Source organism: Phocoena sinus, chromosome 19 (genome assembly GCF_008692025.1).
Source record: "Phocoena sinus isolate mPhoSin1 chromosome 19, mPhoSin1.pri, whole genome shotgun sequence".
Taxonomy (NCBI): Eukaryota; Metazoa; Chordata; class Mammalia; order Artiodactyla; family Phocoenidae; genus Phocoena; species Phocoena sinus.
The window spans coordinates 47,165,353-47,179,229 of NC_045781.1; the positions used below are offsets into that span (position 1 = coordinate 47,165,353).

Genomic DNA, 13,877 nt, shown 5'->3' on the forward strand with positions numbered 1-13,877 from the left:
GAGATTGAAGAGAGCCTCAGATTTATTTGCACTGTTTCTTCCCAGAGTTCTGAGGGGGTGGGGAATGGGGAATCCATGTTCCTTCCCACCTTCTGAAGATATGAAAGCTGGAATATACAAAAGCCAAGGATAAAAGAACTGGGTCCAAGACTTAAAAGAGTAAACTGCTTCTTAAGACTATTCTGACTTCAAGTGAATCACCTAATTCTCAAAATTCTCTTTCTACAATCTGATTTTTGCTTCAATGTCCAGGAAGACAGAAACACCAATCAAAGAGAATTAAAGACTTGTATTGAAAGACTCCCTTTTTGAGTTAAATAACTTGTCAGAATTTTCATAATTTTTGGTGGGAGTGCAATTCAGTACCAGGCTTATAGAAGGTAATTTGTCTATACTTATAATTTTTTTTTAACTACATATAACACTGGGTCAAACAATTCTACTTCTACAGATCTAATTTACAAATATACATGTGTACAAAGACACATAAGAAGAATATTCACTGCAGTCTTATTTGATGTAGTAAAGATGAGGACAATCTAAAGGTCTCTCAATAAAGGAATGTTTAAATAAAGTAAGGTATGTCCAGTAATGTAACACTACGCTGAAAAGAAAAAGGTATAGCTAAATATACTGCCATAGTATCATCTCCAAGATGTGAAATAAGGAAAGTGAGAAATGATATGCAGAGTATGCTATTCATTTTTTTTTTTTTTTTTTAAGAGTAGGGAATTCCCTGGCGGTCCAGTTGTTAGGACTTCCCATGCTTCCACTGCAGGGGGCGTGGGTTCGATCCCTGGTCAGGTCAAGTAAGATCCCGCGAGCCGCATGGCCAAAAAAAGAAAAAGTAGGAAATACATATATACATGATCGTACATACACAGAATTATCTCTGGTAACATAATTCTTCTGAGACAAAGCAACAAGGGCTAGAGATGGAGTACATATTTTTTGTAGCAATTGCTTTTTTCTTTTCTTTTGGTCGAACCACGCAGCTTGTGGGATCTTAGTTCCCTGACCAGGGATTGAACCCAGGCCCTGACATTGGAAAGGCAGAGTTCTAACCCCTGGACTGCCAGGGAATTCCCGGGTTTTCAATTTTAAACCAGGTGCACATATTACCTATTAACTTTTTTAAATTAAAGCTCAAAAAATTTTAAAGCTTGCCAGAGAATAAGAATTTAATCCTAAAATGTCACCAAATATTTCCCTCAATGAGAAAAAGGTTAGAAACCATGGCAGTAAGAAATCTATCATGAGACCAATCCCAGCAATCTGGAAGGTTATGACAACAGCCCCTGACTTCTAAGGGCCTTGAGGGCAGCATCACCTGGTCGGAATGCTCTGAGACTTTCTTTTTCTCTCTTTGGTTTTCTGTGTCTGCTCTTCACCATCCACTTCATCTTCCTTCACTAATTCATTTACATCATCTTCACTATACTCTCCACCTGAAATCACATAACAAGGTTGGTCAGACAGACAGGAATAAAGGTTTTCACACCAAGATGAGACATTTTCATTAAGATAAAAATGTAGTACTTTCCTCTGTTCTTCACCAGACTAAAATAGCATTTCCTGAGGGACGTCTTCCCTATTCCTGAAGACTAGGCTAAGTTCTCCTATTCTAGGCCTCCAGGGCAGTCCATATTTCCCTCCTTAACGCACCCCACTTATATTTAATGCTTGCAATTTCTGCTACGCTCCACACACCATGAAAACTAATGAAAATCGCTATCTGTAAGGGTCAAGGCAGAAGACAGTGGGGTAAGCAGGGGCAGCAGAAGCAAGAGTTCTCAGTGTTTATTGCTCCACAGAATTCCAAAAATCTCTTAAATTGAGCAAAGTTTAAATAAACAAACATAACCAAACTGATAACACAAGCCACAAAGAAAGGATTTACTCCAAGGATTTTACTTATTTATTTTTAATGAATTTATTTATTTATTTTTGGCTGTGTTGGGTCTTCGTTGCTATGTGCAGGCTTTCTCTAGTTGCAGTGAGCGGGGGCTACGCTTCGTTGCGGTGCTCGGGCTTCTCATCGCGGTGGCTTCTCTTGTTGCAGAGCACGGGCTCTAGCCACACAGGCTTCAGTAGTTGCAGCTTGCAGGCTCAGTAGTTGTGGCTCACAGGCTCTAGAGCACAGGCTCAGTAGTTGTGGCACATGGGCTTAGTTGCTCTGCGGCATCTTCCCAGACCAGGGATCGAACCCGTGTCCCCTGCATTGGCAGGCGGATTCTCAACCACTGCGCCACTAGGGAAGCCCCTCCAAGAACTTTAGAAACAGTATTTTGACTGTTCATCCTTAGCAAGATGCATTCTAAAGACCAAAAAAGTTCTATTCCTAGTAGTAACATTGGTGTTGGTATTTTGAAACTGTTCCTTTTATTATAGGTAAAAGAAAGTTAAGTAATTATACTAATCTTGTTAGGAATCCAGAACTTCACAGTAAGAAATGACACACAATTATAAAACCAAAGAAATTAAGTGAAAACAAATGTTAAAACTGAACTTAAAATTCAGAACTCTTAACTCTTTTTAAGATAAATATTTTCTAGCTCTGTTCACTTAAATGGCATAGAAGCAATGTCACTCTAGTAGCAACGAGCATTTCTTTAAAGTTCAGATTGTATTCTTTGATATGACTCAAAACAAAAATGGCTCCCTGAAAGGCCAGCTAATTTCAGGTCTGAGGGAAGGAAAGCACAAGGTGAAATGGGGGCATTTTGCTGTGCCAGAAAGCCAGGTAGTTATTTAAGAATAATGGGTCACGTTAAAAGGATATAAGATCCAGCTTGAAAGAACTTTTAGTGGCCAAAAGTGATGACCTGACCATTAAAACGAATAACTGTTAGACTGAAACACACTGAATCGATAAAAAACTGTGACACCTTTATGATATATTTTTTTAAAAGACAGAAAAAATTATTTGTACCAGGGCTTCCCTGGTGGCGCAGTGGTTAAGAATCCGCCTGCCAATGCAGGGAACACGGGTTCGAGCCCTGGCAGGAAGATCCCACATGCCGCGGAGCAACTAAGCCCGTGCACCACAACTACTGAGCCTGCACTCTAGAGCCCGCGAGCCACAACTACTGAGCCCACGTGCCACAACTACTGAAGCCCGTGCACCTAGAGCCCGTGCTCCTCAACAAGAGAAGCCACCACAATGAGAAGCCTGCACACGTCAGTGAAGAATAGCCCCCGCTGGACGCAACTAGAGAAAGCCCATGCGCAGCAACGAAGACCCAACAGCCAAAAATAAATTAATTAATTAATTTAAAAAATTATTTGCACCATTTTAGGTTACTATTAAGATTACTCCCTATTTTGAAAATTGGAAATTAAGGGAAATGAATTAAACATTTATCCTGCCCCACTAATGAGGAAAAGCTACACTTTCAGAAGAACATCAACCAATAAATGTAGAAGAACCACAAAATTAGAAAACCATCACTCTCACACTCAAATGATAGTAGTAATTTAGGCAAGGATTATCAAGTAATGTTAAAAAACAATTTAAGTTTTAACGATTAAGTATACTACCACACAGAATACTTTCCAATTCTAAGAAAAAATCATTACAAAACAGAAGGACCAAACTCTCATCATTCTGATCCAGAAGTCACAACCATGGGAATTAACCAGGTATTTTGTGTTTTCTGATGTTATGCATTATGAAACACTCAAGTCATCTATAATTTATTTTAGCTAAAATTATTTCATTTGAATCCACCAAGTATTTAGATCTAACTTCCAATTTAATGAAAATTCAAGGGACGAAGGAACAACCTAATACCATGAGGGAGCAACCAGACAAAATCAGAAGGTGAGACATTCTGCAGGACATACAGCCTGATCTCCTAAGCCAATCTAAGTCACAGAAACAGGAGTGTGCTAGATTTAAACAGATTTAAGGGATAGAACAACTGGATGATACATGTAGTCCTGAACTCAACGGTGATTTAAACAAAAAAGCTAAAGCCATTTTTGAGTCAACAAGGAAAACCTGAATATGGTTTGTATATTAAATGAGCTGAAAGTTTACTGAAATGGACAGGGACAGAATGTTCACTGAAAAGAGCAGGTTACAAAGTAACATGAAAAAACTATGATTTCTGGTTGGGGAAAAATACAAATAACTACAGCCGGGTATAGAAAAAAGATCAGAGTGGGTTTCACTAAGGGACCAATACTGATAATCTCTGGGTGGTAGGAATGGAATGATTCTGATTTTTTATGTTTAATTGCCTGCATTTTCTAATTTTCTACAAAGTTCATGCACTGCTTTTGTAATAATATATAGCTATTTTTCTTCATAAAAATGGGTGAATGTTGTAGACAGTTGAGACAAAGAGATGCATATGGCTCTGGATCTTAAACATGAAAAAAGATGCTCAATCTCACTGATAAGAAAAAAGCAAATTTTAAATTACACAAACAACCACAAAAATCATGCAGTTACTCTAAGAGTAAGAAACAGAATAACAACCCTATAGACAAAAAAAGCACAAAATGAACAAATCTTTTTTTAATTGAAACTCCAAAGACTCAGAGCTTCCATCACCTTTTCAGTCTCCCATGCTTAATTTAAATATGAGTCAAACTGAATCACCAAAAAAATCTGAGAAAGTGTCTAACATAATAATGCCCAACACATATGTACAGGGTGAATAAAATCACCTTAGCGGAAAGAGATTGTTTCCTCATTCTATCAGGCTAGCATTATTTGATACCAAAGCCAGGCAAGGAAATTACAAGAAAACTACAGACCAACATCCCTCATAAACAGATGCAAAACTCCTCAACAAAATTCAGTAATGTAGAAAAAGAATAATACATCAGGACCAAGTAAGTTTTATTCCAGAAATAAAAGGCTGTTCAAAAATTTTAAATCAATCACTGTAATTCATCACATTAACAGATAAAAGAAGAAAAACCACACATCAACAGATGGAGAAAAAGCATTTGACAAAATTCACCTCTCAGCAGATTAAGAATAGAGGGAATTTCTTTAACCTAATAAAACACATTAGGGGCAGTATATGCAGACTGCCAGGATTCAAATCCCAGCCCAGCTACTATCTAGCTGAGTGACTTTGGGTTCCTCAGTTTCTTCATGTGTGAAATGGAGAGCACAATAGCACATACTTGATAACGTTATGTGATTGAGTTAGTAATGAGTTAGACAATGTAAAGTGCTTAAAACACACACAAAAGGCATCTATGAAAAACCTATAGCTAACATTATACCAAGTGGTGAAACAGTGATGCTTTCTCCTTAAGACTGGGAACAAGTAAAGGATATCCACTCTCACCTGTCCTATTCAATATTACTTTGGAAGTCTATACTAAGTACAATAAGGCAAGCAAAAGAAATAAAAGGTATGCCTATTGGAAAAGAGGAAATAAAACTGTTTCTATACACAGACAATATGATCTAATTTGGGGGGGGAGGGGAGGGTAAAGGTGGCCTTGGAACTGTTAATTTTAGCGGCAGTTACATAACTCTAAGCATTTGTCAAAAATCCACAGAACAGTATAATGAAGAATGAATTTTACCATGCATAAGTTAAAAGTAAAAAAATTTAAAGCATTATTATTATTTGATAGGTAAGAAGTGGATTTATTTAGAGAGATACACATTCCATAGGGAGAATGTGGACCGTCTCTAAAGGCAAGAGCGGTCCCAGGGCATGGCGTCGTCTTGGAAAGTGAGAGCAGTCATGGGAGAAACACGCTCCACAGAGTGTGGGCCAGCTGAGAAGGGAAGAGGCCTTAAAGCATTAATAATATCCACAGAGCAATAAGATACTGCACACATGAAACAAGAACATGATGCTATTTAAAATTTGTGAAAAAACAAAAAAGTTATTCAAAATTAAAAATATCCAAGGGCCAGATTCAACACTGATACAAGAAAACAAAGCACATGCTGCCCAGTGGCTTCTGGAAGTTCCTGGTCCACTAGGTCAAAGAGCTTGAAGTGCTGCTGATGGGCAACAAATCCTACGGTGCTGAGACTACTCCCAATATCTCCTCCAAGAACCCCAAAGTCACTGTGGAAAGAGCCGCCCACCTGGCCATCTGAGTCACCAATCCCAATGCCAGGCTGCACAGCAAAGAAAATGAACAGACAGCTCGTGTACACACTGCACTTGTGTTAATAAAAGCCATAAAACTCTGGGGGGAAAATGTAAAGACAAAAAAAACTCAACAGAGGAGTTAGATGGTAAAATACTGAAATATTCCCATAAAGTGAAACAGAAATCAAAGGGTTAGAAAATAGAGAATAAAAATAGAGGAAGGGACTTCCCTGGTGGTCCAGTGGCTAAGACTCCCCACTCCCAATGGAGGGGGCCTGGGTTCGATCCCTGGTCAGGGAACTAAATCACACATGCCGCAACTAAAGACTCCGCATGCTGCAACTGAAAGATTCCACGTGCCACAACTAAAAGATCCCACACCCGGAGACGAAGATCCCATGTGCTGTAGCTAAGACCCGGCACAGCTAAATAAATACATACTTACATACATACTTCATACATACATAAATAAATAAAAAAATTTTTAAAGTTTATCAAAAAAAAAAAAGTACAGGAAAATAGAACCAGTCCATAAGGTCTAACATAAGATTCAACACATAAATAATGATGATTCCAAAAAAATGAAATGGAGAAAACTGTCCCCCCAAATTTAAAAAGTTCCAGAAGTGACTTCCCTGGTGGCGCAGTGGTTGAGAATCCCCCTGCCAACGCAGGGGACACAGGTGCGATCCCTGGCCTCGGAAGATCCCACATGCCGCAGAGCAACTAAGCCGGGGTGCCACAACTACTGAGCCTGCGCTCTAGAGCCCTCAAGCCACAACTATTGAGCCCATATGCCGCAACTACTGAAGGCTGCGTGCAGGGCCTGTGCTCCGCAACAAAGAGTAGCACCCGCGAGGCAACAAAGACCCAACGCAGCCAAAAAAAAAAAAAAAAAAGTTCCAGAAGGCCCAGCAGAACAGATGAAAACAGACTCATACCAAGGTACAGTATATCACTGTGAAATATCAGAAAATATCAGAAACAAAGAGACAATTCTATCAACTTCCAGAGACAAATTTTATATAAATGAGGAAAAGTTACCGACAAGAGACTTTTTAATAAAAACACTGGAAACTTAGAAAATAATGGAGGAATATCTTTAAAATTCAGATAGAAAATTATTATTATAGAATGCAGAATTACTATTACAGAACACAGAATTCTATACCAAATTAGTAATCATGCCTGGGGGTCAATATTTCACTATTTTTAGATAGTCGAGGTCTCAAAAAAAAAAAGTTTCTAAAAAAATGCATCTTTCCTCAAGAAGTTATTTGAGGATTTATCCTCATTTTGGTGAAACACACCAAGAAAGAAGACATCATGGGACCCAAGGAACAGGGAATCCAAGAGAAAATGGAGGTAAAAGGAACATCCAGAGTGGTGGTGATGATGGAAAATCTTAGGTTTCAAAAACCAAGACAAATTGGAGCAGGTCAGACGGCAAAGATGGACTTCAAAAAGTGAAAGATTATCTAATGAATCTAAATATCTTGGGAGATGATTTAGACAATTTTGAAAGTTCCAGATCAAATCAGTAGTAAGTACATAGACTAAGCAACAACAACAAAATGGCAATTATTAACTCCACAGAAAACTAGTGCAGGAAAAGCAATAACTAACTGTATATACCACATGGTCAGGCCTGAACAAGATGTCCACAAAGTAATTACAAAAAAAGGAAATAATACCAGTCTAACCCAAATTTCACATAGGAACATTGGCAGGCTGGGGAGTTGGGGAGGGTCTGAAGGTGAAACGGTGAGACTAAAGAGGGTGTTAAAATAACACCTAACATGGATGGGTTAAGTCAACAGACAATGGAAGTACCAAATTTTAAACATAGAAAACAGTTTCATGGGCTTCCTTGGTGGCGCAGTGGTTGAGAATCTGCCTGCCAATGCAGGGGACACGGGTTCGAGCCCTGGTCTGGGAAGATCCCACGTGCCGCGGAGCAACTAGGCCCGTGAGCCACAACTACTGAGCCTGCACGTCTGGAGCCTGTGCTCCGCAACAAGAGAGGCCGCGGTAGTGAGAGGCCCGCGCATCGCGATGAAGAGTGGCCCCCGCTTGCCGCAACTAGAGAAAGCCCTCGCACAGAATCGAAGACCGAACACAGCCAAAAATAAATAATAAATAAATTAAAAAAAAAAAAAAAAGTTTCTTCTGGGGAGGACTGACAGGTATGAGGGGTGATGGAAACGGTTGTTTCAAAAATAAGCCTTTCAAAAATATTTGACTATTTTGAAACAGGCGCATGCATAACTCTGATTAAAATGAAAACTAGTTTTCAAATGATCACACTGGCCGATACCGAAGACCAACGTTGGTGGACAAGAATGGAACCCAGGAAACCAACTGGGAAGCTATGGCGAGTCTTAGTGTTAATGGTAGTTCAGTAAGAGCGAGATTGGTGAGGAACTGATCAGAAATTAACCTTCTACGCAGACGCAAACAGAACTTAATGATTGGTTAGACCAAAACAGTGAGAATAAGGACAACTCCCAAGGTTTTGTTTTGTTTTTAACCTGAGCTACTGTACGGGCAGATACTTCTAATGAGATGGGGAAGCCTGCGGAAGGTGCAGGAGGGCGGAAGGGGTAGGTTTGGGTGACATTTACTTTGGCCCGGTTCGGTTTTAGAAGCCTATACAAAAACAAAAAATCCAAGGTCTGATCAGAGAGCAATGGGTATAGACGTTGCAAAGAGGCAAAGGGCATCATTATGTGAACTTTTAAACAACCAGATCCCTTTTGAGAACAGCAAGTGAAGAGACCTATCTGGAACGTGATGCTAGCTAGCAATTCTCTGGGGACGGAAGGCCTGGCGATAAGACTGCCTTTCAGAAGATTTCAGGGCTGGTAAGGGTACGCGATGACCGACCACCGCCAGCTTCACCAGAGGCAGAGCGGAGTTCACGTGCCGGTTCCCGCGCTCCGAGAGGCGGCGGCGGCCGAAGCCAGGCCGTGAGGAGCAGCTGCGAGAGACGTCCCCGTGCACACTTCCTGGGCCACGGGGCCCGCACGGTGCAAGCAGGCGGGCGAGGGCGCGGGGCGGGGACGCTTGAGGCCCGCGCCACGCGGCCACTGGGCCACCGGGCCCACGAACGCCGGGCAAAGCGCCCCTCACGTGAGGCGCGGGGCGGGACAAGCCGCCCCTCGCCTCAGGTGGAATCGCTCACCGGATGGCACGTAGTCTTCGTCCTCCTCCGAGGTGGAGAAGTCTTCGGAGTCGAATTCCTCCATGTCGCTGCCGCGCGGGGCGAACACAGCCGCAGCAGCTACCCCCAACGGCAAAGCTCTAGGGAGAGACCATAGATAGAGCTGCTGCAGGGGCGGCGGTAGCTGGGGTGGCGGTAGCTGGGGTGGCCCCCGCAGCGTACGCAAAGGCGCAAAGAGTGCTACGTAATCAAAATGCGACACTTCCGGGCCAAAGCCCCGGGCTTGACGCTGCTGTGGCGGTTGGCGGAACACGGGCTCCGTGCTGAAGCGGTGCATGCTGGAACTTGTAGTCCCCAGTGCTACCAGACGCTTTGATTTAGTAAATATGCTTAAACGAAATTTGTTTTGTCCACGGGAATACAGGTGACCTTCGTTATTCACCGGTTGGTATTTTTGTATTCTCTTACTTGTTAAAATTTACTGTCACCCCAAAAATCAATATTCGCGGTGCTTTCTGGGGTTATTCGCGGACATGCGCAGAGAGTGAAAGTTTTGAGTCAACCAGTGGTGGCTTGTACCGATGTTGGAGGCAGATGATCCGCTATCTTGCTTCGGCTCTCGTACTCTAAATAAGTGTCCTCTTCGCAATCTGTTTAGTGCCGCGTTTTTCTGCATTTTTTGTGCTTTTTGTTGGTGATTTCGCTGTTTAAAATGACCCCTGAGCGTAGTGCTGCGGTGCTGCCTAGTGTTCCTAAGCGCAAGAAGGCTGTGATGTGCCTTATGGAGAAAATACGTGTGTTGGATAAGCTTCGTTCAGGCATGAGTTGTAGTGCTGTTGGCCGTGAGTTCAACGTTAATGAGTCAACAATCCGGTACATCAAGAAAAAGGAAAAGGAAATTCGCCGATCTGTACGTGAGGCTGCTCCGGAGAGTGCTAAAGTGACATCTATAGTGCGTGAGGAAGCTATGGAAAAGATGGAAAAGCGGCTCAATTTGTGGATCCATGAGATGACAACCGATAAAAAAGGTGTGGTGGACAGCATTGTTGTGAGGCTGAAAGCCAAAGAAATTTACGGTCACGTTACCCAGGGTCAGAAAAACGTGAAACCCTTCTCGGCTAGCGCTGGCTGGCTTGCACGTTTCAAAAGGCGATATGGTGTGAGTAATGTTAAGCTTGCAGGTGAGGCAAGTTCTGCAGATCAGGAGGCTGCGGAAGAATTTAAAAAATACCTGCTAAGTGTTATTCAGGAAAAGGGGTACGTGGAAGAGCAGGTTTTCAATGCTGATGAGACTGGCCTATTTTACAAAGACGTTGGCAAAAGAACCTATATAACGCAAATGGCCTCCAAAGCCCCTGGCTTTAAATCATTCCAGGATTATGCAACCCTGCTTTTGTGCGCCAATGCCAAGGGCGACTTTAAGTGCAAACCCCTAATGGTGTACAGAGCTCCAAGTTCACAAGCACTTAAAGGGAAAAGCGTGAATCATATGCCGGTCCATTGGAGGTGGAACAAAAAAGCATGGATGACTTCTGATTGGTTCCACAGCTGCTTCATACCAGAAGTTGAATACTATCTCCAGGGCAGAAACCTTGCCTTCAAGATTTTGTTAATTTTGGATAATGCCCCAGTCCATTGCTGTGAAGAACTCAAAAATGCCCACCCCAACGTAGAAGTTCTTTTCATGCCCCCAAATACTACGTCTCTCATCCAACCCCTGGATCAGGGCATAATAAAAGCCTTCAAGGCGCACTATACTAGGGAGCTTTATAGCAAGGCTTTTGAGGCTCTCAAAGCCAACAAGGAGACTACCATGATGGACTATTGGAAGTCAGTCACTATACGCAACGTTATTGATTATGTTGGCACAGCATGGGACAACATCAAGCAGGCTACTATCAATAATTGTTGGAAAAATGTTTGGCCGGACTGTGTAGAAAATTTTGAAGGCTTTGAAGGTGTTACAGAAAGTATAAAGAACAGTGTCAAAAACATAATGCATATCGCATGGCAAATAAGTGGAGAAGGCTTTGATGACATGAGAGAAGAAGATGTGGAGGAAATTTTGGCAGAGAAGGCAGTAGAACCCACCAACGAAGACTTGGACGAGATGGCAAAACAAGGCGTTGGAGTCAGTGATGATGAAGATGTTGATGAAAGTCAGCCTAAGAGTCCAGGAATTGTCCCTCTTACAGCGGCCAAAATATCAGAATGGAACTCTGCCTTGGAAACAATTTTCAGTGACATGGAAGAGTGTGACCCTATGCTTGATCGCAGCCTCAAATTTAAGCGCTTAGCCTCCTGTGCATTTGCCCCCTATGCCGAGATGCTTAAAGATTTGAGGCAAAAAGCCAGGCAGACGGGGTTGACCCAATTTTTGGAGCCAGTTTGGGGGGGAAAATTGCCGACTCCATCAACAAGTGGTGAGAGCCAAACCTCTGAGGTTGAACTGACGGATGTCAACCTGCCACCCTCTTCCTCTTCTGCAGAATGAGTTCCACCAACCTCTCCCTTGCTTTTTGTGGGGCAAGCCAAGGTCGAGAGGTTTAACCACACTGTGCACTGTGCCATCACACAGCCTGCAGCTCTATCAACAGTAAGATTTTAGTTAACATTTTTATAAAACTTTAAACGCTTCATCTTTCATTTTTTCAGGACTTTATTTGCATTACTGCACACTATATGGTATGTGTTTACAGTACTGTATGCATTTACTGTACATGAGTACTATATGTGTAGTGTGTGTCTGTATGACTGAGGGGGAGAGTCAAAGTAGTACAATCTGTTTTGTACATTACACAAACATGCCGTCACTGAAATAATTGTTTCATTATAAACACTGCGTATCATTATTTGTAAGAAAGAGATATTAAATTCAGTGTCTTTGAACAGAAACACACATAAAGCAGGGTTATGTACTGATCAGTTGACGAAAATGGTACAACCAGAGACCCACAGGAACTCAACCCTGTATTTCTGCTAACTGAGTGTGCACGGTGACCTTACAGTTATAAGTACTGCGAACGACAAGGATCAGCTCTATTCTGGAATTCAGACATCATCCACACCAGTCCTTCCTTCAAGTCAAGTTAATCCATATGGAAATACAACCATATATAATCCTTGTCATTTGGTCGGATTAAAAAATGTTAATTATAATCCAACTCTGAGAGGCAGTAATCAGATGCAAATGAGATATCATTGACTAACATCCTATTTGTTCAGGTTTGGGTTTTTTCAGCTGATAATTGCTCCCTGTTGATACTCTGGACTAGGGTCTGTGTCACCCAGTCTAGTGTTATCTAAATCAAGGAATAGATGAAACATGTCTGTGATTAAAAGGACATTATGGTGGCTTTATGCCAACAAGCTTTTTAAAACAGTCTGATTACAACATAGTTCCCACACCACAAAATTTACTCATTTAAAGTGCATAGTTCAATCATTTTAGTATATTCACAGACGTGCGCAACCATCACCACAGTCAATTTTGGAAGATTTTCATCACCCCAAGAAGGAACCTCTGACCAATTAGCAGTCACTCCCCATTTCTCCCCAATCCCCAGCTTTAGGCTAATCTTTCTGTCTCTATTTTCTTATTCTAGACATTTCATATAAATGGAATTATACAAGATGTGGTCTTTTGTGACTGTCTTCTTTCACTTAGCACATTTTCAAAGTTCATTCGTCTTAGGTATATACCTGTGGAACTGCTGGACCACATAGTAACTCTGTGCTTTACCTTTCAAGAAACTGTCAAACTGTTTCCCCAAGCAACCATTTCATACCCTCACCAGCAATTTCTGAAGTCTCCAATTTCTCCACAGCCTTGCCAACACTCTATCTTTTTGATTATAACCATACTAGTGGGTGTGAAATGACATTTCATTATAGTTTTGATTTGCACGTCCCTGATGACTAATGATGTTAAGCATCTATTCATGTCTTTATTGGTCATGGTATATGTTGTTTTGGAAAAATGTCTACTCAAGTCCTTTGCCCATTTTTTTAAAGACTTTTTTGATGTGGACCATTTTTAAAGTCTTTATTGACTTTGTTACAATATTGCTTCTGTTTTATGTTTTGGTTTTTTGGCAGCGAGGCATGTGGGATCTTAGCTCCCCAACCAGGGATTGAACCCGCGCCCACTGCATTGGAAGTGCAGAATCCTAGCCACTGGATCACCAAGGAAGTCCCCCTCTGCCCATTTTTAAATTGGGTTGTCTTTCTATTATTGAGTTCTAAGAGAGAGTTCTTTATATATTATAAACGCAAGTCTCTTATAAAGTATATGACTTGAAAATATTTCCTCCTGTAGGTGTCTTTTCACTTTCTTGATGGCATCCTTTGAAGCATAAAAATTTTTAATTTTGATGAAGTCCAGTTTATCTAGTTTTAGTCTAATGTCCCTCTTGCTTTGGGGGTTGTATCTAAGTAGGCTTTGCCTAACCCAACACAAAATTTACTCCTGTGTTCTTCTAAGAGTTTTATAGTTTTAGTTCTTACATTTAGGTCTATGACCCACTTCAGTAAATCTTATGTGAGAATAACAGAAAAATAGATGTGAAATTAGGACCCAGTATTTGGGACTTCACCATTCTTAGCCTCATTTTCCTTGGACAGCATAAATAAAC

At 41.3% G+C, this 13,877-nt stretch overlaps 2 protein-coding genes across 3 annotated transcripts in view; one reads left to right on the top strand and one right to left on the bottom strand.

Moving 5' to 3' along the window:
* CFDP1 (craniofacial development protein 1) overlaps nt 1-9,505 on the bottom strand; it is a 140,684-nt gene extending 131,179 nt beyond the window's left edge. Inside the window, exons 1-2 of one of the 2 annotated variants that reach the window (XM_032613314.1) lie at nt 9,265-9,505; nt 1,331-1,448 (exon numbers count right to left, since the gene is read on the bottom strand). In XM_032613314.1, coding sequence (XP_032469205.1) covers nt 1,331-1,448; nt 9,265-9,328 — 182 coding nt within the window. In that variant the 5' untranslated portion in view covers nt 9,329-9,505. The remainder of the gene's footprint in view (nt 1-1,330; nt 1,449-9,264) is intronic. The other variant, XM_032613315.1, reaches the window with a different exon arrangement.
* A 450-nt stretch (nt 9,506-9,955) lies between these two features.
* Nucleotides 9,956-11,737, top strand: LOC116744762 (tigger transposable element-derived protein 1-like). Its single transcript, XM_032614831.1, has one exon. It carries the CDS (start codon nt 9,956-9,958, stop codon nt 11,735-11,737), a length of 1,782 nt encoding a protein of 593 aa, XP_032470722.1.
* The last annotated feature ends 2,140 nt before the right edge of the window (nt 11,738-13,877 follow it).